General features: G+C 39.3%; 2 protein-coding genes and 1 pseudogene across 3 annotated transcripts; all 3 read left to right on the forward strand.

Annotated features, from left to right (window-relative positions):
- Positions 1-6,379: 6,379 nt before the first annotated feature.
- LOC308392756 (general transcription factor II-I repeat domain-containing protein 2A-like) lies at positions 6,380-7,540 on the forward strand (the record flags this gene model as incomplete). The annotated part of the gene is made up of 1 exon (XM_080875957.1): positions 6,380-7,540. One exon carries the CDS (start codon positions 6,380-6,382, stop codon positions 7,538-7,540), a length of 1,161 nt encoding a protein of 386 aa, XP_080732083.1.
- A 2,194-nt stretch (positions 7,541-9,734) lies between these two features.
- Positions 9,735-12,220, forward strand: LOC308391839 (proteinase-activated receptor 1-like; annotated as a pseudogene). The gene is made up of 2 exons: positions 9,735-9,801; positions 11,092-12,220. The product of its transcript is annotated as a proteinase-activated receptor 1-like (transcript).
- Positions 12,221-20,017: 7,797 nt separating this feature from the next.
- Positions 20,018-23,936, forward strand: LOC308392676 (proteinase-activated receptor 1-like). Its single transcript, XM_080875842.1, has 2 exons — positions 20,018-20,131; positions 21,660-23,936. Exons 1-2 carry the CDS (start codon positions 20,062-20,064, stop codon positions 22,688-22,690), a joined length of 1,101 nt encoding a protein of 366 aa, XP_080731968.1. The 5' UTR covers positions 20,018-20,061; the 3' UTR covers positions 22,691-23,936.
- Positions 23,937-23,962: the final 26 nt, after the last annotated feature.

Genomic DNA, 23,962 nt, shown 5'->3' on the forward strand with positions numbered 1-23,962 from the left:
GGTGGATGAAGGAAAAGGGACGCAGAAGGAAAAGAGACCCGAGGCGGCCGCCGGTCCAAGTGTGAACGAACTTCAGGTAAGAAGTTATGACCTGCAGTCTCTCTGGGTCAGATATGAACCAAGTTTAGGCGGAGTTTATTTTCGTTATTCTGACTTTTTCCGTACTGCGTGCTAGCTAGCATGACGGAGTTTCTATACAGCTGGGTGGTGCTATGATGTTACTGATGTTGCACTTTATTTTGTTCATAAGTTATTAGAGTTGCCAACCATCCCGTCTGGTATTCAGAGAAAATATTACACGTTTCTTATTGAGGTGAAAAGGAACAGTTTGTCCCGTAATTCAGCTACAATGAAAAAGACACAAAGCTGGAGTTATTCTGTGTCTTTGCTGCACAGCTGCCTCTTCTCCTTTCATCCTCTCCCCTCCCTCTCCCGTTTCTACTTCAATCATGAAACTGATCAATGATCAGCTGATCGGCTCTCTTGTTTGTTTATCGCCCACTTTGCGCCAGAAAGAGGAAACCAGCTGATGTCGCGTTAAACAGCAGCAGCACGTTTAAGCTTGATCAGCTATTGTTAGAATTTATTTAACATTAATTTCTAGTATCAGCTGATGTTTGCTGGAGCCACAGCTGCAAAAAAGCTGCTGGTCATGATATGGTTTGGATATCTGGTGAGAGGGAAACATGAAGATGAAACCAGGAGATGTCCTTACTGGATCATCAGAGCTGAGCAGGTGATGGAGAAACAGGTTTACCTTTTAGGTGACATGAATGAGTTGAAGGGAAGTTATGAACTGTTTCTGAGAGACAAATAACCCCAGGATCCTTTTTTCATGTAGCTGACAGCTGGTAACTGTGCAGGGGCGGATCTAGCAAAGTGTTGCCAGGGGGCAGGTAGGGCATTAACAGGGAAAGGGGGGCACAAAGAAATACTTTCTTATTCTCATTTAAAATGTCTAGCTTTTAAAAAATAATTATCTGAATCTTACAACAAACAATTGATAGATTGATGCATATATACCATCAAAACAGTGAACATCACTGTCACAACAGTGTTTATTTTCATTCAAAGGCTTTATGATTTTTGCTATAATGGCGGCCAGTCTCTAGTCAAAATGTCCGGGCCAATTTTCTGTCCCAGTCCAGCCATGTACGCAGCTCATCTGCAGTCTGGTGTTACCTACATCTTCCTATTCAGAAGGCAACGAGTCCCTGGCGAAGTCTGTGGTCCCCACATGCTTCAAAAGATCCACCATCATCCCTGTGCCCAAGAACAGCAAACCCTCATCCCTGAACGATTACCGGCCAGTTGCACTGACCTCGGTAGTAATGAAGGTGTTTGAGAGGCTGCTGAAGAACATCATCTCCTCCTCCATCCCAGACACCACAGATCCGCTGCAGTTCACCTACAGATCCAACAGATCCACAGAGGATGCCATCGCCCACGTCCTACACACCACTCTCAGCCACGTGGACAAGAAACAGGGTAACTATGTGCGAATGCTGTTTGTTGATTACAGTTCAGCGTTTAACACAATAGTGCCCTGCAGACTGTTCACAAAGCTGAGGGATCTGGGACTTAACAGCCGTCTGTGTGCATGGGTGTTGGACTTCCTCACTGGTAGAACTCAGGTGGTGAGGGTGGGCAGGTGCTTCTCCAACAGCATCACCATCAACACAGGAGCACCTCAGGGATGTGTCCTCTCGCCACTGCTCTACTCCCTCTACACTTCAGACTGTGTGGCCACCCATGGCTCCAACACCATTGTGAAGTTTGCTGACGACACAGTGGTGTTGGGTGCCATCTCCAACAACGATGAGGCGGCCTACATGGATGAAGTGAAGAATCTGGCATCGTGGTGCCAGGACAACCACCTCCAGCTGAACGTCAGCAAGACCAAGGAGCTGGTGGTGGACTTCAGAAGGGGTCAGCACAGAGACTACAAGCCCATTATCATCAATGGAGCTCCAGTGGAGAGGGTGCAGTCCTTCAAGTATCTTGGTGTCCACATCTCCTCAGACCTGACATGGGCTGCCCACATTCAGGTCCAGACCAAAAAGGCTAGGCAGCGCCTGTATCACCTACGACAACTGAGGAAGTTCAGGGTCTCTCCAAAGATCCTCAGGATTTTCTATACAGGCGCTGTGGAGAGCATCCTCACACAGAACATGACATCGTGGTTCGGGAACAGCTGTGTGAAGGACCAAAAAGCTCTCCAGAGAGTGATCCGTACAGCAGAACGCTGCTGCAGGATTGCTCTCCCCCCGCTTCAGGACACCTACACCAGGAGATGCCGGACTAGAGCAGCGCAGCTACTGAAGGACCCGTCCCATCCAGGCAACAAACTGTTCCAACTTCTGCAATCTGGTAGAAGGTTCCGCATCTTCCGGGCAAGGACAGAGAGACTCAAGAGGAGCTTCTATCCCCAAGCCATCCGTGCCCTAAACACACACACCCGCCCTCTCACATCATCTATAATTGACTGAGACAGGACTCTCTTCCAGACACTCTAAACCAAGGCACAATGTACATTTCAATTCCTTTAATTTTAAATATGTTTATATTGTCTATCTTGTAAAATACTCAGATGTCTATTCATATTAATGTACAGAATTCACCTGCTTGCTGCTACTACTGCACATTCACCCAGTGTATATACTATATGTATGTATATATATATATATATATATATATATATATATATATATATATATATATATATATATATATATATATACACTCAACAAAAATATAAACGCAACACCTTTGTTACTGCTCCCATTCCCCATGGGATGGACGTAGAGACCTAAAATTCATTCCAGATACACAATATAACCATCCCTCCCAAACAGTGGTCACAAATCAGTCCAAATGTGTGGTAGTGGGCACATCTGCTATATTGAGATAATCCATCCCACCTCACAGGTGTGCCACATCAGGATGCTGATCTGACAGCATGAGTAGTGCACAGGTGTACCTCAGACTGCCCACAACAAAAGGCCACCCTGGAATGTGCAGCTTTGTCTCACAGCAAAATGCCACAGATGCCACAAGCAATGAGGCAGCGTGCAATTGGCATGCTGACAGCAGGAATGTCAACCAGATCTGTCGCCCGTGCATTGAATGTTCATTTCTCAACCATAAGCCGTCTCCACAGGCGTTTCAGAGAATATGGCAGCACATCCAACCGGCCTCACAACCGCAGACCTCGTGTAACCACACCAGCCCAGGACCTCCACATCCAGCAGGTTCACCTCCAAGATCGTCTGAGACCAGCCACCCAGACAGCTGCTGGAACAATTGGTTTGCACAACCAAACAATTTCTGCACAAACTGTCAGAAACCGTCTCAGGGACGCTCAACTGCATGCCCGTCGTCCTCATCGGGGTCTTGACCTGACTCCAGCTCGTTGCCGTAACAGACTTGTGTGGGCAAATGCTCACATTCGATGGCGTCTGGCACGTTGGAGAGGTGTGCGCTTCACGGATGAATCATGGTTCACATTGTTCAGGGCAGATGGCAGCTGAGAATGTCCCAGTTCTTGCATGGCCAGCATACTCACCAGACATGTCACCCATTGAGCATGTTCGGGATGTGCTTGACCGGCGTATACGACAGCGTGTACCAGTTCCCACGAATATCCAACAACCTCGCACAGCCATTGAAGTGGAGTGGACCAACATTCCACAGGCCACAATTGACAATCTGATAGACTCCATGCGACGATGTGTTGCACTGCATGAGGCAAATGGTGGTCACACCAGATACTGACCGGTTCTGGGTCCCCAGACCCCCAATAGCGCAAAAAACTGCACATTCCAGGGTGGCCTTTTGTTGTGGGCAGTCTGAGGTACACCTGTGCACTACTCATGATGTCAGATCAGCATCCTGATGTGGCACACCTGTGAGGTGGGATGGATTATCTCAATATAGCAGATGTGCCCACTACCACACATTTGGACTGATTTGTGACCACTGTTTGGGAGGGATGGTTATATTGTGTATCTGGAATGAATTTTAGGTCTCTACGTCCATCCCATGGGGAATGGGAGCAGTAACAAAGGTGTTGCGTTTATATTTTTGTTGAGTGTATATATATATATATATATATATATATATATATATATATATGAGAGGAAGAACATTATATGTATATATATATATATATATAAAATGTTCTTCCTCTACACCCCCCCCCCCCCCCAATTTTTGCACATGTCGAGGAGCGTGTCAGGCTACATTTCACTGTGTGTTATACTTGTATAACTATGCATGTGACAAATAAAGAACCTTGAACCTTGAACCTTGAAATTAATGATAACCACTTAGTTTAGTAAAAGAAATCAAAAACAAATTAACCATTTTTAATTCTAACATTTGCCACCTTTTTCACAAAAATCATGTGTTTCATTCAGCCTGCCGTCCCACAGTTTCCTCTCCAGTATGATACTCAGCTTCTCATGAACACAGGCATTTTATCTTCTAAACGCTATTCAGTTTATTTCAATCATTAATGCTTAAACATGAAAATAATGCTATATGCTTCTCATTGGTTCTCTAAAAATGTCTGGGAACTTTTGGATCATTATAAGCTGAAGTTTTACCATACTTAAATTAGTAAAAACACAACTAAAGTCATAAAAATGTTCATAAAACCATTGTTTGATGTTAAAACTCAACTTCCCCCCTTTTTGACACACTCCCATGTGTCAATTCATCGGAGAAAATTAAAAGAAAAGGTTAGTGACATCCTATCATAATATAAAAATCAGAAATTCTTCTCTCAAGTATCGTTGCTCCAGTCTTGTCATCCTGTGTTAGGGAATGAAATCAATTTAATTATCATATTAGATCTGGCTCCGCCCAGAGCCTGCGTCCGCAGAACTGCCTAGAAACAAAACCTGTGTGTTAATATGAACTTCACATTTGTAACTCCCTTTTTACCCACTGTTTTTCCCTTATTGCCCACAGCAGGGGAATTTATGTCTTGATTCAGCCATGAATCCAGCTCACCTGATTCATCACTGAGCCCAACCGTCACTGGCATCTGATTGTGCGGCACTGCATATTCTTCCCTTAATGTCGCTGTTTTCAATCTGTTAATTAGAGTTCTTAAACATGACGTAGACTGCATCCACAACAAGTCAATACAGCTTTGAATGTGGCCAATTATCAATCTACTACCAATCAATAACAAAATGATAGCTTTTATTTTATGCATGCTTTGGTCAAACACTTACCCAGAGGATCTTCAATCCCAGAAAATTCCTTCTCATTTAATAATGTCTGTCATTCTTCCATGCCCTGGTAACTGGTAGCTGTATTATTTTGAAATATACATACAACCAGCCAAACCACACCTTGGTCACACCAACCCTGTTCCCATCCGAGGATGTCCAACGCCATCCTAGTCTGGACTGTCAGAGGTGGCTTTAACACCAACTTTTCCGACACTCCTGTTTATTGCATTCCCTGGTCAGATTAGCCAACCTTTGCACACTAGTATAAACATAATCAACATGGTCAACATTATATTGAGTGTTATTTCAAAATATTATAGATTCAAACCCTCCAAATCTAGATGAGCTCCACTCTGTCTCTAAATTTTGGAGAAATTTTATGTTTGGTGTCGAATTTTAAGAATTTGACCATAAGTGAAATTCATGGTGTTATCACCCCCATCAGGGCTTACCTTTCACACTTTTGGTGATATTCCTCCCTCGAATATTTGCAATTACCCTCCTTAGGCGTGGTGTTATGGTCAAGCAGGTGCTATAGGAAACAAAAAGCTCAGGACAGAACAGTTATCAGTCATGTGCTTCATACAGAAGTTGCATATTTTATGATTTCATATTGATCCTCTGAGTGTAATGATACATTTTAATTTTAATTTATCAAAACTAAACACAATAGGTTTTTCTTTCTTTACTTTGCTCTTGTTCTTTTGCAGTACCACATCCTATCACATGCCCCTGTCGGTTATATTCTACTTTTTTACTGACTATTTCATAGGGGTGGGGGAAAAAATCGATACTGTGTAGTATCGTGATATTTTGTTTGCTAATAATGTATTGATACAGGGACAGCAGAAATCGATATTTTGTTACAAATAATTTTTTCGTGGACTGGAACATGCTCTGACTTCAGAGCATGTTGATCAGCTCCTTTTTCTGAGCAAGAATCCTGACATTCCTTCACTGTCCAAATGTGTTTAACTTTTTTTTTGGCAGCAATAAACATGACAGTTTACTTATTTTAATTTAAGACATATTTTATTTTAATGGATGAAAGCAATGATGTCAAAGACACTGCTCAGCTCCTCATTTTTATCCGAGGAATCAACAAAACCTTTGAAATAACGGAGGAGTTTTTGACAATGGAGTCTCTGAAAGGACAAACACGGGGTGAGGACTTGTTTGAACGAGTGTCTGCTGCCATCGAAAACATGAAGCTTCCCTGGAGTAAGCTTGTTAACGTCACCACAGATGGATCTCCAAATTTAACGGGAAAAAACGTTGGCCTGCTGAGGAGAATCCAGAATAAAGTGAAAGATGAAAACCCTGACCAGGATGTGATTTTCCTCGACTGCATCCTCCACCAGGAATCTCTATGTAAATCGGTGTTACAGCTGAATCATGTTGTGAATCCTGTGGTGAAACTTGTCAACTTCATACGCGCACGGGGACTTCAGCACCGTCAGTTCATTGCGTTCCTGGATCACCAGGACCTGCTTTATCACTCCCGTGTCCGCTGGTTGAGTTTGGGCAAAGTGTTTCAACGAGTGTGGGAGCTCAAAGAGGAGATTGGCGTGTTTTTGGAGCGGCAGGGGAAGACTGATGAATTTCCTGAGCTGAGCAACAAGAGCTGGATGTGTGACTTCGCGTTTGCTACGGATGTATTTTCACACTTGAATGAGCTCAATGTGAAACTGCAGGGGAAGGACCAGTTTGTGCATGACATGCACACAAACGTGAAAGCCTTCAAATTAAAGCTGGCTTTATTCTCCAGGCAGATTTTGAACAAGTCATTCACTCATTTTCCTACACTAGCCACGCTGAAAGAGGCCGGAGCAAAAGTAAAGAAATACAGTGAGTCACTGGATGCACTGCACAGAGAATTCTGCCGTCGGTTTTTGGATTTCGATAAAATTGACAAGTCACTTCAATTGGTGGCCTTTCCTCTGTCACAAGACCCCGAAACAGCTCCAGAGGAGCTTCAGCTCGAACTCATCGACCTTCAGTCCGACCCTGCCTTAAAAGGGAAATTCAGCTCTCTGAAACTAAATGACTTCTATGCTTCACTCAATGATGCCGCGTTTCCAAATCTAAGGCGAAAAGCGCAGATGATGTTGGCTTTGTTCAGCTCTACCTTCGTGTGTGAACAGACATTCAGCGTCATGAACATCAACAAAGCCAGCCACAGATCCAAGTTAACAGACCTACACCTCAGATCAATCCTGAGAATCGCCACAACAAAACTAACTCCAGACTTTGATGCGCTGGTTAAAAAAGGAGACCAACAACACTGTTCCCATTAAAATGTGTGTCTCTCCGTGATGCGCACGTTGTTAAAATGAACAGTGCGCGCAGATCAAATATAACGCTTCACAGACTGACTTGCTGACACTGTTTCGTCCTTGCACTGGTCGTTGTTGACTTTTGGCACCGGGGAAACAAATTGAATAAAAGGAACAGGACAAGTACATCTGCATCTCCTACCGTTTTTGAAAAAAAAAAAAAAAAAAAAAAAGAGTTAGGAGGAGAGTGATGTGATATCCTGAAGGATAACAGAACTTTCAGTGCTTTAAAATAAAATGTTCATTTATTTGATTTTCAGTGTTTAAAGGCTCATTTCGAAGTCAGAGATTTTATTGTAATGCTTTTCTTCATTTTCATTGGAAATTAAAGCACATGTTTTCTCCATATCCCAAGATGTGTATTTTTCCCCCAATGAGGTGATGTTTTCAAAGCATGCCATCTATCTACTCCTGTTCCGGCCCCTTTGTCAAATGTTAGAACTCAATGTGGCCCACGAATCAAAAAGTTTGCCCACCCCTGCAATAAACTCACCAAGTGCTTTGGTGATTGTGGAGACTGCATCCACTAAAATTGCACCACCAAAATGGCTCTTCTAATGTTTTCAGTTAAGTTACCAGAAATGCTCGTAGGAAATAACTGAAGCAACATATGGCGGTTAGAAGTAACCGTTAGGGGACCACAGTCACACATCCTCGCCACTACAGGCACAGTTTTCACAAAGCTTTTATTTTGGTATTTCCTCTGACCAGCAGGATAAATGTGCATATTAGCTAAACATTTAGACGTAGAGCTGGGCGATATAAGATTTTTTCATATCACGATATGTTTTTTTTTCATTTCAGGCGATAACGATATATATCATGATATAAGCCAAATAACTATATTTGTAAGATTTAAATGTGCCGTTGCTCACAAGTAAAATGTGAAATAATCAGCAGCTTGTTTTTATTTAAATATTTATTTCCCATAATAAGTTCAACAGGGTAGATGTACTTAAGGAACATGAGACTTTTTCAGATAAATAATGGCAAATATTGCAAACTACACAAAAGGCAGCCGCTAAAGCGTTTCAAAATAGAACAAACAAAACAGACTACTAAATTGTCAATTCCACTTAGAAACAAAATATTAATTCTAAAAATAAATCTTAGTTTGTTTTACAGAAGAACAGACAAAATTGACTAACTTTTGTCAATATCAAATAAACTGAGAACTCAAAGGAAATTCTCAATCTCTCCTTGTTGTATAGCTTAGCTTTTCAAACAGTTTTAACAGTTACTTTAGTCTGACAAAAGCCGAATGACGAATTAGCGCTTCCAGTCAGAGATTGAGCATGCACCGCTTTATTGTATTTCCAGACTTGCTTTCGGCACAATTTACAGTGCGCGCTACTCTGTTTGACTTGAAATAGCAGAAATACCTTCACACTACGGAACTTCTATGGCTCTTCCGTTCAACAATCTCTCCGGCATTGGAGCCATCATCTGTTTTCTCTTCGGTAACCTTCGGTCACACTCTCGGTTGATTTTTCTCTAATCGGCACACTCATTTCCTCCATTACCGGGGCGGCACGGCGGCGGGCTGCTTCCCAAAACAAATACACATGTGCGGCTTGGCACTTGTGCTGTATGTAACAAGTCACGTGACGTGCCGCTGCGGCTGTGATTGGTTCGGCTCTGCACTACTTAATTTGGATTGGCTGTTCTTTTTATTCTTTTTTTTTTAAGAGAACAAGAGCGGTGAGGCCTATCGCAATAGTTAAATTTTTCTATCGAGAAAAAGTTATTTCGCAATACATATCGTTATCGTTCTATCGCCCAGCTCTATTTAGACGTAACATTTAGATTTTAATATAAAAAGTTACAAATATTGTTGTAAATGTTGTAAAAATTGACTCAAAAAAACGTGTTTTTCTCCAATGAATGCATCGGAAGGCAACTTGGGGTTAGTATATTGCCTAAGGATATTTTGCCACCCCATGTAGAACTGAGAAGCAATTTATCCAACATCCAGGAATTTTCCTTTCCCTGTGTAAGAGTTCCAAGGAAACCTGGAATCATGCCAGGCAGAAAGCCAGCAAGTACAAACAAGTACATTAAGGGCATGTTCTTGTTCTTCTTGTTCTCTAAAACAGACATTTAAGACACTGTTGAATTAAAGGATGCCAAAAAGGAAAGAAAGAGAGAAGCAAACATGGCTTTAACACAGTTGTTGTTACTTCTGTTTTGTTTCTGCTGTATTTCTGCCGCGAACACTTCAGGTAAGTTTGAAAATACTGTGATGTCTTGAATTGGTTGGTCTCTACTCATAAAATCCAAATAAATTACTTATTGTTATCTGTGTTAGAACAAATACAAGACTAATTCAAAAAATGTTTTGGTGAATGCAATAATTTTCAATAGAAATCCTGACATAAAAAAGTGTACTATTTCAAGAACAATGTTAGATTTTAAAATGGACAAAACTATTTTGTGGTGAGACGATTCAAGCTTTCAAAATCTTTTTTAAAAAGAACAAAATACTGCATTCTCCAGACAAGAGTTATATTTTTATATTTTCTAATGATTTTTTTAAAGATTTCCCGTTTTGTTTAGTGTCAGTTAGTGACGAGAGGGGGATTATTTTTGTTTTAGTTTCAATTTTTTATGTTAAGTTTTAGTTCATTTTGAATGGCTTTCGGTGTTTGTTATAGTTTTTTAAATTATAATTATTGGATGGAGGACATATGTCAGAAAGCAAAGATGTTTCATCCATATTTTACCTTAGTTTTAGTTTTATTTTAGTTTCCAACTTCACATAATTGTTCAAATTTGTAGTTTTTATTTCATCTTAATTATTTAAAATGCTTTTTTTTTCACATCCATGTTTAGTTTTAGTTTAGCTTTAGTTAACTATAATGACCTTGGTACAGACTAAAAAGGAAAGCAAACATCAGGCATGTTATCAGCCCTTAGTTCAAAAGCCTGCATGTATAGTCTTGCACTGATGGCTATGGCACTGGCAGCTTGCACATCTGAAGAGGAACATTAGTGTTGAAAGGTATACACAAATTTTACATCAGATTATATTCACCATGTTCAGAAATTGAAACTGTGATATGCATTTCCTTTTAAAATATATTTGAGATAATGTTCTTGGGTCTGTCAAATTTGTGCACACGTAAAGGTCAGACTGAGTTGTTGTGACCAAACAGCAGCATCCGAAGACTAGCCTCATCAATGTTATTTTGGATGGATGGATGGATGGATAAGCTTTATTTGTTGGTTGCAGTTGCTTGCAACTGAGATGAGAGACCTTTAATTGGCAAACCATCCCAGTCGCTGAGCTTTGTGCAAGTTTTAGGGCAAAACTAGACAAGAGAAGACTTTGGATGTGTTTTAATTCTTTTGTTTAAAAAGTAAATTCAGCGGACAAACAGATTTAAAACTGCGTCTGTTTCTGATTTGTAAACTCTAAGAAAATGTTACCATCATAGTTTTATATCCAGCAAATAACCTTTGATTTCTGTTTTTTAGAATTCACTGACAAGTCTATTTTGTTTTTAAAACAGGAGCGCATGGAGCATCTGGAGCAGTTTTTAACTATGATAATAATAATTCACCACATAATTCATCAAATAAAACATCTTTTGGACTTTCAGAAGAGGCACTGAAGTTTCTAACTGGCACTGTGTCCATCATCCTTTTACCTTTCTTCTACACGCTGGTCTGCTCCATCAGTGTGCCAATTAACTTCTGTGCCGTGATTGTCTTTGCTTGGGGGATCCGTCCCAAGAAGCCAGCTGCAATCTATATGGTGAACCTGGCCTTAGCTGATCTGCTCTTTGCACTGATGCTCCCCTTCAAGATCTCCTACCACTTTGAAGGCAACAACTGGAAATTTGGCCCATCACTGCTGCCTTTTACTGGAACATGTATTGTTCTGTTCTTCTCATAGCTTGCATCAGTGTGGACCGTCTACTTGCTGTAGCTTACCCTATAGCATCTCTTACTTGGAGGAGCCCACAGGCTGCAGTCATAGCCTGCATAATCATGTGGATGCTATCCTTCGCTGGCTCGATTCCCCTTTTTACCATCCACCAGACATTTTACGTCAGTGAGTTGAACATCACCACCTGCCATGATGTCCACTCTACAGATAAGATCGCCTGGTTAAAGACATACTTCCTCACCATCTGCTGTGTCCTCTTCTTCCTGCCTCTGCTCATCACAGTGGTGTCCTACGCTCAGATAATCTGGTCATTGAGCAGAGTCCAACATGATGTTCCAGGAACATCACAGAGGAGAAGAAAAGCAATGGTGATGACATTGACTGTGCTGGTGATATTTTTACTGTGTTTCATGCCCACAAACTGTCTGCTGCTTGCACACTACCTGCAGTTTAACACCGAGAAGAGCCAGGAGGCACCTGATGGCTCTTACGCACTCTATCTGGTGTTTCTGTGTTTGGGAAGTCTGAACTGCCTCCTGGATCCCCTGCTCTACTACTTTGGATCCTCCCAGTGCCAGAAACGACTATCCAACATGGTCAAGTGTAAGAGCATTACACAGCGCAGAGATATCACTCAGTCAGCAACTTCTTCATGGAGATTCAGGTCGTCTGGAAAAAACATCTCCACCAGAGGGGGTTCTTTTCAATCAAGCCTCAGAAGCCAAAATAAGAAAATACTACTCCTCTGAGCTGATATTTTAAATGACTCTTAGCTGTTAAAGTTATAAAATAACATCAGTGATTTGTCATGAAATTTCAGAAGCTGTGAACATGAGCACGTAGCTAGCAGGAGCGTTTAGAGTTCTGGGCATATCATTCTTCATGATCAGAATGAACTGAATACCTTCCACGGCTATCTCAACAGAAACAGCTTTAAATCTTTGTTTCATAGACACACATGATCAGTCACAGATGCCAAAAGGGACACTGACACCAATCCTCAATAGGAGAACTCATGATGGTTCAGGAGCAGTCAGGCTTACCCTGATGTGTTTTTATGTGTTCAATAAATTCTACTTGTATCTTTTAAGATGTGAATATTTATTTTTAATTATCTAGACCAGTTAGTGCAGATTAAGTAAAAAACCTTTGAACTGGTATATGTTAAAAACTGATCCAAATCTAGGACATATCGTAAAAATAAACACGATTTTTCCACTGCATATAAAAAATAAGCCTCAAACATCCTCCCTCATAGTTCCATTTGCTGATTTTGATCTGAATTATATTTATCATTATATCTACATTTATACATCGATTTTCCTTTCTTTTTTTTTCTTTGTGTCAAGCGTATGCCAGTGCTGAGGGGAAGTGGAGGTAATGATGGATAAGGTAAATCAACAGAATGTCACATTCCTGGGTCTGTTGACCCAGCGTTTAAGTTTTAGTTTATTTTGATGTTTATGTTTAAGTTCATTAAGTTAGCCAAGTTCATTTCTTTATTAGATTCCCCTTGTGTCTTCTTCCCCTGTATTTAAGTTTCCCTCAACCTTTATGTGTTTCATGTTTGCATGTCTTTGGTTGAACTTTTATATGTCTGAAATAAAGGGTTATCATCATCAACTGCAGTAATATTAATGCAGTAATATTAAAGTGCCACCATTTAGGTTGATCAGATAAATATGTGGGATCTGTACTATTCATAATAAACCGTTTCTAATCAGAAGTTTGTTTTGTTTTTTAAATTTAAATTTTAAATTTAGTCGCCACATGTGGGGTTACCTGCTGTCGTGACCCCTTGTAATCAGGAAGTAAAATATAACAGAGAAAGCAGATGTCAGAGCAATTCCTAATATCTCTATACTTCTTTTTAAGGATGATACTATATGGATCTAAACTCGCCTGTGCACATGACTTCACCAAGCCCGCTAATAAAAAAAACTGTACCAGTCTGCTTCCTGATTGTGGGATCTCTGGGATTTGTAATCCCCACTGTTGTGTGCATCATAACCTATTTCTCTTCACACACAGGATTTTCAGTTTAGAACAATCATGCTCGCTAAAGACTTCCTGGAATGCTCTTTAGAGTGCATGTTGAATTTAGGTTGTATGTTTGTTTATTTAGAGTAGAGTTGTTTTCACTAGATTAACAGTGTTCCAAAGTAACCTGGGACCAGGCCAGGCAGGAAGCCTGAAACAGCAGGTACAAACAGGTAGGTTTAGGGTGTGTTCTTCAAGGCTGGAACTGTTAGCAGACATTTCAGTTGGCTTTAAGGAAGCCAAAAAAGAAAATATAAAACTGATATATAAATAAAATTAAATTGAATTATTGTCAAACTCAACATGACTTTTTTTTTCTTACAAAGATACGTTTTCTCATTTTAAACATTTGATATCTGTTCAATGTGAATAAACTATGGGTTTATGAGATTTGCAAATGATTTAATTCTAATACTATTTACATTTTACAGTGGGTCATAATTTTTATATTTTCTTTTAGAATTGTGGATATATATTTTAACAGTTATTTTTTACCCAGTGTTGTTGTTTCAGTTCCCCGTGGATGATTTTTAGCATTATGATCAATGTTTCAGGCTAAAACGTGTCAGATAAAAATGAAAAGACACCCCAGTGTTATGCCTCAAAATAACTCATCTGGCTCAGTCAACAGTATCAAACCCAGTGATACTAATTTATCAGTGACAAGATGAGATAGAAGATAGCCTTCATTAGCCCAAGACATGGGGAAGTTGTTACAACAGCAAAGTAGACAGGAATAAATAGATGCAACTTACCTAACAACAATAATATATTGCAAAAATAGAAGAAAATATACACTATACAGGGTAGAAGAAATATAATTTTAATATATGTACATAAACATTAAATGTGTTTTTGTGTATATGATAAAATGATACGGTTTACTAGTAGCAGGAAAACAGATCGTGTCACAATGCAGTGGTTGGCTGTTATTAGCTGCAGGTATTGTGTACTGCACACTAAGATATGTACAGACCACAGTCTGTGCATATGTGGTGTGTTTTCACATCTGTACATTCACTGCTCAGTGCAGCAACCTGTCACTGAAGGAACTGCTCAGTGCTGTCCGGGTGATCTGTCTGGGGGTGGGAGGTGTTCTCCAGCAGGGATGACAGTTTGACCACCATTCCCCTATGGCTACCTCCACTGGGTCAAGAGGGTGTGTCCAGTCAAGTCATGTGAACACCTAGGTTCAGTGGTGTAGGTAGAGAATGTTTGTGCCTGCAGCAGACACTCCCTGTGGAGTGTCTGCTGCAGGCACAACTACTCTACTAGACACACGGTCTGGATCCTTACATACTGAGGGCGGTTGGTAAGATAGTCCAGGATCCATGTGGTGAGATGCACTCCAGCTTGTCTTTCAAATTTATGTCTGCGATAGTGTTGAAAGCACTAGAAAAAAAAACCCAAACATAATTTCGAGCTCTCAAAATGTAAAAAAAAAAGAATTTTTCAAATATTTATATGATAGTGCAGTGTGGTAGGACTTGACTTAAGCAGCCAAAGAAGTGCAGGAGACAGATACTGTCCAGTGAGCAAATGATTTATTCACCATTTTGTGACCAATATTTACACAAATAAATAAAAAAACTCAACTCCATAATTAACTCAGTTCAAATAAACATAACTGAACTTAAATCGACGGAAATTAAGGTCAAACTGCACACAGCTACACTGACCTGATCCTTCCTCCCTGAACACCTGCGTTCATCTGTTTAAATAGTTCATTCACCCCTGTACTAATCGATTAAGGTAGGTAAGTCAAACTCTTCTATACTCCAACCTGTACTGCTACTCTTCCTAGCAATAAAGCTCTAAGGTATAGTCAATACATATTACAACAAATCAATTTCCCTACTAACACTCTAAAATCAACTTTATTAAATTACAAGGATTCTCCCCCTTCTCCTCCTGGTCTCTTCCTGTGACCTCAGATTAACCAGTAAGCTACAGTATAAATACAGGAAGTAAAGCCTTCCTCCTTTTGTTCCTGGAACACAGATAGGTAAGGTGAGTTTAAACAAGACGAATTAACAGTTGAACTAAATAACATGTTAACTTAACAAACTTGTCAAAAATTGATTTAAACCAAGATGTGATGTTATATAATCTGCAAAAGTGCAAAAGATAGGCAAACATCTACTATCCAGGGTTTGTTTATTGCAGACTACACATGAAATATGGTTAAATCAAAACAAGAATGTTAACTAAGAATATGGACAAGTGGTACTCTCACCCATTTTGTCACATGCAGCATCAGATACACTGAAGGCTAGCCTCACCACTGTGCGACTTTGTGCAGTCAATTGGACCTGTAAAAGCTCAGGAAGTCCTAAAAGTGAATACCGTCTCCTTCTTGCAGCCTATCCCAGCTGCCAAGTGGCAAGGTAAACCCCGGGCAAGTCACCATTCTGTTCCAGGGCAACCATTTTTAGTGTTTATAAAACAAACACAGAAATAAAAAAAGAAACACAAAGGGGCTCTAACACCAACCCAAAAACTCATAGTGGTTCAGGAGCAGTCTTGCCCAGGTTATAAGCATTACTTATGTTTTCAGTAAATTCTACTTTTATCTTTTATGATGGGAATATTTCTTCCTAGTTATCTAGACCAGTTCGTGCAGTAACAGAAGCTTTTTATGTTTTTTTTTCTCACAAGTCTATTATGCTGCATGTGTCAGTTTTCCTTCAGAATGCATGTTGAATTAATCGTCTGTTTGTTTATTTACAATATTGGTTTTCACTGTTCCAAGAAAACCTGGAACCAGGCCATCCAGGAAGATATTACTAAATCAACAGGTACAGCAGGTAGGTTTAGGGTCTGTTTTCTCAAGGTTGTCAACAAGCATTTCACACACTGTTGGTTTTAAGGAAAACAAGAAGGAAAAGTTTAAGGGAAGGGTTTGTAGATTTAAGCACAATAAGGCCAAACCATGTGCTGTAGCTGTACTATAGGGACATGTGTATTTATGCATTATTAAGACATCATTTGTCCAACATCCAAGTTTCACCTGTGAACGGGTTTTTATAATTATATAGAAACTTGATTTTATATTCATTCATGGTTTTATAATTATAAATTCTTTAGGGTAAAACATGTCAGAGAGAAATTACATACAAGATGAAGTTTCAGGGTACATCAAATTTGCCAGAAAAGTCAAACTGAGATGTCTTGGATAGCAAAGCATCAAATAAACAGGAGGCTAGACTCGTAACAAGTCACTTGTTGAGTTTTGTATGATTAGATGGACAAAATAAAATAGGAAAAAAAGTAGGTTTGTACTTTTTCAAATTTATTTTAGCTCTCATATAAACTATTTTCTGCAGTTTATTTGTTCTGATTTTCAGAATACACAGTAAAAAAAAAATCTTCAGCTCTGCTGAGAATCCACAGGTGGGGGTGGTACTTTATTTTGATGGGACAGACTGAGAGACAGAATGGCATCATACCATACTGTCTACTCTTTAAATTTTTCAAATAGGCTTGCTACTTCTGGTTTAAGAAATTTGACAGGAGTTATTATTTCACATCGCATGCCAAACATTAGACTGATTTTTAGTCTGCACAGTAACACATGAAAGACAATCTTAATGGTGTATCAGTTGCCTGGGCTTATCGCATACAGAGAGGCAAAAGCATGCATAATTTATAGCATCATCATAGCGTTGTATTGTTTTGTTTTTATTTTGGGTTTGTTCGGCACAGCAACGTAATGAGTGGAGATGTCTTTAGGCTGTGGTCACTGTACTTCAGCATCTAGCTAAAGGGAGTAACTTTAAGTGTCAGGTCATTTCAAATGCTGCACTCAGTGTCCAAACTAAGTTACCTTCTTTTCTGTTTAAACCGTTGAAAAACATGAACTGTAACAGTAAATATGTCTTCTTAACTCACATACGAAAGGGAGATGAATGAACACACTGGCACGCAGCTCACACTCAGCTAACAACCAGTCAATACAGAATCAACCAAGGCAAAAGTGTTACTACTCATTTCTCTTTACATTCCCATTGCATGTAACACAGTCAAAACAACATTTAAAACAACAATGAAGGTATGATATGAGACAAATTTCTCATCTACCACACATACCAACTTTGTACCATCTATAATAACGACAGCATGAACTGTCCACTGACAATTTAGGGGCTGTAATTTACTAATATAATTGTATTAAATTAACTTATACAAGGTTCAGTTATCTTTGCACACAAAAAAGCTGGTCGAAATGTCCTCAAAAGAGCCACTTTTTACTTTACTTACTTTGAGTACATTTCATAGACTACATTTCCACTTTTACTTGAGCAAAGAAGTTGAATCAGTACTTCAACTTTTATCAGAGTACATTTTAACATAAGTATTTAGACCTCAGAATGTCTGTACTTTTTAATTTTAGAACTTGGAAATACAAACCAGCAGACACGGACACCAGAGGCAACTTAGAGTGATGCTCATTGTGGTTCAGAAGCAGTCATTCCCCACTTTTATTTTTGATGATCTGCATATTTATTTAGAAGTATCTAGCTCAGTTAGTGCAGTTCCAGGTTACCCACTGACCCTAAAGACAGAGCTGACCCAATTCATGCCTCCCCTAAATGACAGATGCTTTTGGTTGCTGCATGTGAAGTGAAGTAAAAACCTTTGCATTGAGGGCGTTAATACTGTAGTAGATCCAAATGTAGAACATATCATAAACAAAACATGCACTCTCTGTGTAAAAGTATGTAGTAAAGTTTTAGACATCACATTCATTTAAAAGAAACGATATGAATAAATGTTTTTCAGTTACAGGATTCGAAAACATTCATTTGTTACTGTGTTTTAAACAAGGAAGGACTGAGAAGCAGTGACACATCTTTCCTGATAAGTTTTTGTATATTGCCCTCTGCTGGTGGCAACCTTGCATTAATATTAAAGCTGTATTTAATTCATTTTTAAGAATAACGTCATATTTCTCTGCTGTCATCCGTGGCTCATCGTCCTTTTTTCTTTTTCTTGTCTTTTATTTTGGCATTGGAGGTAGTAAAAGGAAGGTGAATCGGAAGGGTTTTATTTGGAAATCTCCTCCCTAAAATTCAAGATTCTTTATTTGTCACATGCATAGTTATACCAGTACAACATGCAGTGAAATGTATCCTCACACGCTCCTCGACTGTGCATGACTGTGTTGATAGTCTGGATTTTTTTACTGTTGAGGAAATACAGGTTTACCTTAAATAAACAGTTTTATGATATTATCATTAATATGAGAAATAAAGGTACTGAGAGAATTTTCGTCTGGATCATCACTGTTCAGATTGTCCCTCAGATCTACATGGCTTCTCAGAAAGAAAGATTCAGACAAAAGGAACCAGTTTCACTATCAGGATCAGTGCAGCAATCAGCCATCAACAGCAAAGCTACCTCAACTTTAAATAGGAGCAAGGAGATGACATGATTGCAAACAGGTGAACTTTGCTCCTCCAGATGTGCAAAATTAAAGGGCAGAAACTCAGAATTAGAATGTCTTTATTGTCATTGTCACAGGTACAACGAAATTAAAAATGGTTCCCGATCAGTGCATCATCCCTAACAATATCAAAATATAAATAAAACAATAAAATTCAATAAAATCAAAAAATAAAATATATAAAATACTTAAAGTGCTAATAAGAATAGTATCAGCAAACATTCACATACATTCCCACATACATACTTCAGTCAGCGAATAGATTAATACGAGTGGCGTGATGGAGATTTTATTGTAGCAGTATTCAGACGTGTTATTGCAGTTGGATAAAAGCTGTTTGAGTTTACAGCAAACGCTGCAGTCCCCTGCAGGAGAGAGAGAGAGAGAGCAACAAAGAAGAGGGACAAATGGAAAGGACAAGTCAGCACAGGAGGATTTGGAAACCATACGAGATTTAATTTCTTTACACAACAGTCACTTCATTTCCCTGAATGGTATTGCCTAAAGTCACCTGCCAGGAAACTTACCTGTGCAGGCCCACAGTGCGTAGAAGTAGTAAATTGTGAGGCCGTTGGCAGCGCAAACGCATATTGATCACATTTTTCACATTTCACATTTTGTAAAAATGGGATTAGATCATCTGTCCTTGCTTTCATAACCTAAAATATGGCAAAGACAATGCTTAATTTATTTAATTTAAGAAGTGAGATCACAAATAAACATTTATTAAAAAATAAACATGAACAAATGATAAATAAAGTGAAGAAAGTAATGCCAAATTTACTGAGACTGAAAATAAGAGTTTCACGTTAGTTTGAATAAAATAAAAGCACTATTTTTTGCCACTGACAGCATGATAAGATACATACATGAGTGTGGAAAATGTTCTTCAGTATGTGTTCTTAATGTATCTGGCTACCGATAATTTTTTCCCACTGAGTAAATGGAGCTCCGAAGAAACCTGAACCAGATCACACAGGCAGATATGACGCAAACAGCAGGCCCAAACGTGTCATTTAAGGGTGTATTCATTGAAGCTGGCATTTTAAGGAGACGGAAACCTTTAAGGAAGTCAAATAATTTCCTAACAAGAGAGCTACAGACATGGCTTCACCACATTTCTTGTTGTTCCTTCTCATTAATTTCTGCTGCATTTCTGCCTCAAATACCTCAGGTAAGCTTGAAAACACTGTTTTGTCTTGAACTGTTCAGTCTCTGCCCTCTACTCATATACAGAGGGAATATTAATATATTAATAAGATTTTGTTACCTGTCATTATTAATATTTTAAACTCAGTATCCTACACAGAGTCAGTATTTTTTATTTATTTATTTATTTATTTATTTATTTATTTAAGATATTTATGCAATTATCTAGAGACAATCTACCTGCAACACATTTCAATCACAAAATAATACCTTAGCAGAAAAACTAAAGAAATGTGTGGTTGGTTCATTATTTCTTGATGATAACTATGCTCCTTGCCAATAAATATTATTTCTGTTGGAAAACCTCTTTCTGTCCCCCTAAACTGTCGAGGTCCACAACTGCAGAGGCATGGAAGCAAAAATTCTTAACAAAAAGTGAGTCACTTAATAAGGCTGGTGAAACATACAAAACAAAAGGCAGGAAAACAGTAAGACAAAACTAACAAGAACTAAACAGGGAGAACTCAAATACTAAATGCTAAGGACATAGAACACGAAACTAGGGCATAACAAAACCTGAACATGGGAACTTGGATCGTGACATGAGAAGACCAGACGACGTGACGATGAACAAAGGGAAACTCACACAATAAATAAACAGAGAGGTGAGGAGGGGTGTGGAAACACACGGGGCGAGAGAGCAAGTGGACACAGAGGGACGAGAGCCAAAGGTTAATGACACAACCCCCTGACATAAATAATGCCAAATTTGTAAGGAAAATGCATTTTTAGGTTGAGCAACAGAGTTGAGTATGTGGGTTGTACTCATGCTGATGGTGAACAGCATATGCTGCTCTTCTTTAATGTCATTTGTCGAAGTAAAAACACACATTGGCAGTTAAACAATCTATTCTTTTAACAATCTTCTTTTAACAATCCAGTACTTCAGGGTGGAATAATCATACACAGCCACAACAGCCTATTTGGGGTCGGTGCACAAAAGAGAGGAATCTCAGGATGTGCCTAATGTTTTAAAATATTAACATGAAAGTAGTCTATTCTAGCGACAGGTTTATTTTTTAAGAATTCATTCATTCAACCTCCGGAGTTTCAGTTGCCTGTAGATCATGTCTTATAACTATCATGAATGTCTAAGGCTAAAAAGTGTCAAAAAGTAATGGCTCATGTTACAAGCTAGAGTGGCGCTTCAGAATAACAGCCAAGATACTAACTTTTCAGTAAAATGTTGTCAAGGCACTGGGTCATTTAAAGTTTTGTTGATTTAAATGTTCTATTCTGATTTGTTTAATATTTTCAGCATATTTGTTTTGTGTATTCTTGGCGTATTTTCTATAGCTCTCAGTTTCTTTAGTTTAATCCCTCCTTCAGTCTTTCTTCCTTCTGTGCCATGTCGTCTGTGTTTGCTTTATTCATGTTTCTGTGTTTTACCCATTTAGTTTTTGGAGTTCCTCCTTTATTATGAGATTTAATGTTCCTTCTGCTTCCATATCTATATCTTAGATCACAGTGACAGTGTTTTTTTCTCCTTTTAGGCACTCAAAAAAATGAAACAAAGACACCAACTGAAGCAGGTTTTGCTGTCCTACCATCATCAAAAGAAAGAGTTACTTCAGAAGAGGCACTGGAGTTTCTTACTGGCCCTGTGTCCACCATCCTTTTACCTTGCTTCTACACACTGATCTGCTTTATCAGTGTGCCAATTAACATCTTTGCCATAATGGTCTTCAATTGTTGGATCCGTCCCAAGACGCCAGCTGCAATTTATATGCTGAACCTGGCCTTAGCCGATCTGCTCTTTGCACTGATGCTCCCCTTCAAGATCTCCTACCACTTTGAAGGCAACAACTGGAAATTTGGCTCGACCATGTGCAGCGTGGTCACTGCTGCCTTTTACTGGAACATGTATTGCTCTGTTCTTCTCATAGCTTGCATCAGTGTGGACCGTCTACTTGCTGTAGTTTATCCCATTGACTCTCTGGCTTGGAGAAGCTCACGGACCACAGTCATAGCCTGCATAACCATGTGGTTGTTATCCTTTGCTGGCTCTGTGCCTCTTGTTTCCTCTGATCAGACTTTTAACCTAACTAAGTTGAACATCACCACCTGCCATGATGTCCACTCCACAAATAAGATCATCTGGTTAAAGACATACTTCGTCACTCTCTGCTGCTTCCTCTTCTTAATACCTCTCCTCATCACATTGGTGTCCTACACTGGAGTCATCTGCTCGCTGAGCAGACTCCAATATGATGTTCCAGAAACATCACACAGGAAAAGAAGAGCAGTAGTGATGACTTTGACTGTGCTATTGATATTTTTACTGTGTTTCGTGCCTACAAACTGCCTGCTGCTCGCACACTACCTGCAACTTAACACAGAGAAGAGCCAGGAGGCACCTGATGGCTCTTACGCACTCTATCTGGTGTTTCTCTGTTTGGGAAGTCTGAACTGCCTTCTGGATCCCCTGCTCTACTACTTTGGATCCTCGCAGTTCCGGAAACAACTATCCAATATGTTGAAGTGTAATAATGACAATAGCACTCATTCACCGTCTTATTTATGAAGATTCAGCAAAAGACAAATGCTGAAATCCAGTCAAACAGAAAAGTCCAGAATCAAGACCTCAGTTACCAGAGCGGGTTCTTTCCAAACAAGCCTCAAAAGCCAAAAAAGGACAAGCCAAACAAGAAACTACTAGCCTGACTGACTGTCACACTTTCATTGATTCTGAACTGTTATTTTAAAGTTATAATATAACATCAGCAATTTGTCATAATTTGTCAAAGCTGCTGACATAAGAGCATGTAGCTAACAGGAAGATTTTAAATTCTCTATATTCATGATTAGAATAAACTGAATACCTTCCACTTCTTTGTGAACCGGTCATGTCAACAGAAATAGTTTTAAATCTTGGGGTCATGGCTACACATGGTCAATGAGAGATCCTTTTAAGAAACAAGAAAGAAAACACCAGGAGAGAAAATATGCATTTACATAAACAATATACATTCCATAGGACAAGAGGTGGGGTCCAACCTGTGCAAGTTGCCCATCTCTTGCAAAGCTAACATTATGAGTAATTATATCTTAGAAAATAAAGACAACGTGTGGTTCAGGAGTTGTTGGTCTTGGGCAGTTCAGAAGTATTTTTTTTCTGTGTTTAATAAACTGTACTTTAATCTTTTATTATGTGTATTGTGTTTTTTTTTTCTTCTAGCTATCTAGAATTAGATGGACACAAATATAATGTCCCAGAGGTATTCTGTTGGATTTCAGTCAGGCGGCCGTGAGGTCTAGTCAATGGTATAAATTCTTTCATTCTGCAGGAACTGCCTGTATATTCTCAAATTGTCTTGCACCACAAGAACCCTGCACTGTGAATCCCTCCATGGATATGCCTCCACAGAGCATCACTGACCCATTTCCAAATCTGTCATGCTGAACGATTTACAGGCAACATAACTACTCCATAGGAATCTGCTCTCATCTGTGAAAAGCACAAGGTGCAAGCGGTCGCCCTGGTATTTCTGGTATTCTATGGCAAATGCCAATCTGGCTCCATGGCACCAGGCAGTGAGCACAGTGCCCACTAGAGGACATCAGGAGCTCAGGCCTGAGACCTTTCTGATTGTTTGGTCAGATACATTCAGACCAGTGTCCTGCTGGAGGTCGTTTTGTGCATATTGGGCTGTTCATCTTTGCATAACTGAGATAATCTGATTAAAAAAATGTGTCTTCTATTTTTTTCCTTTTTATTAGGCAGAATATCTGGGATACTCATTTTTTATTTGTATTGAAATACATGCAAAACCTTGTAGAATAAACATCTACACAT

This window comes from Rhamphochromis sp. 'chilingali' (assembly GCF_963969265.1).
Source record: "Rhamphochromis sp. 'chilingali' genome assembly, chromosome: 2".
In the NCBI taxonomy this organism is placed as follows: Eukaryota; Metazoa; Chordata; class Actinopteri; order Cichliformes; family Cichlidae; genus Rhamphochromis; species Rhamphochromis sp. 'chilingali'.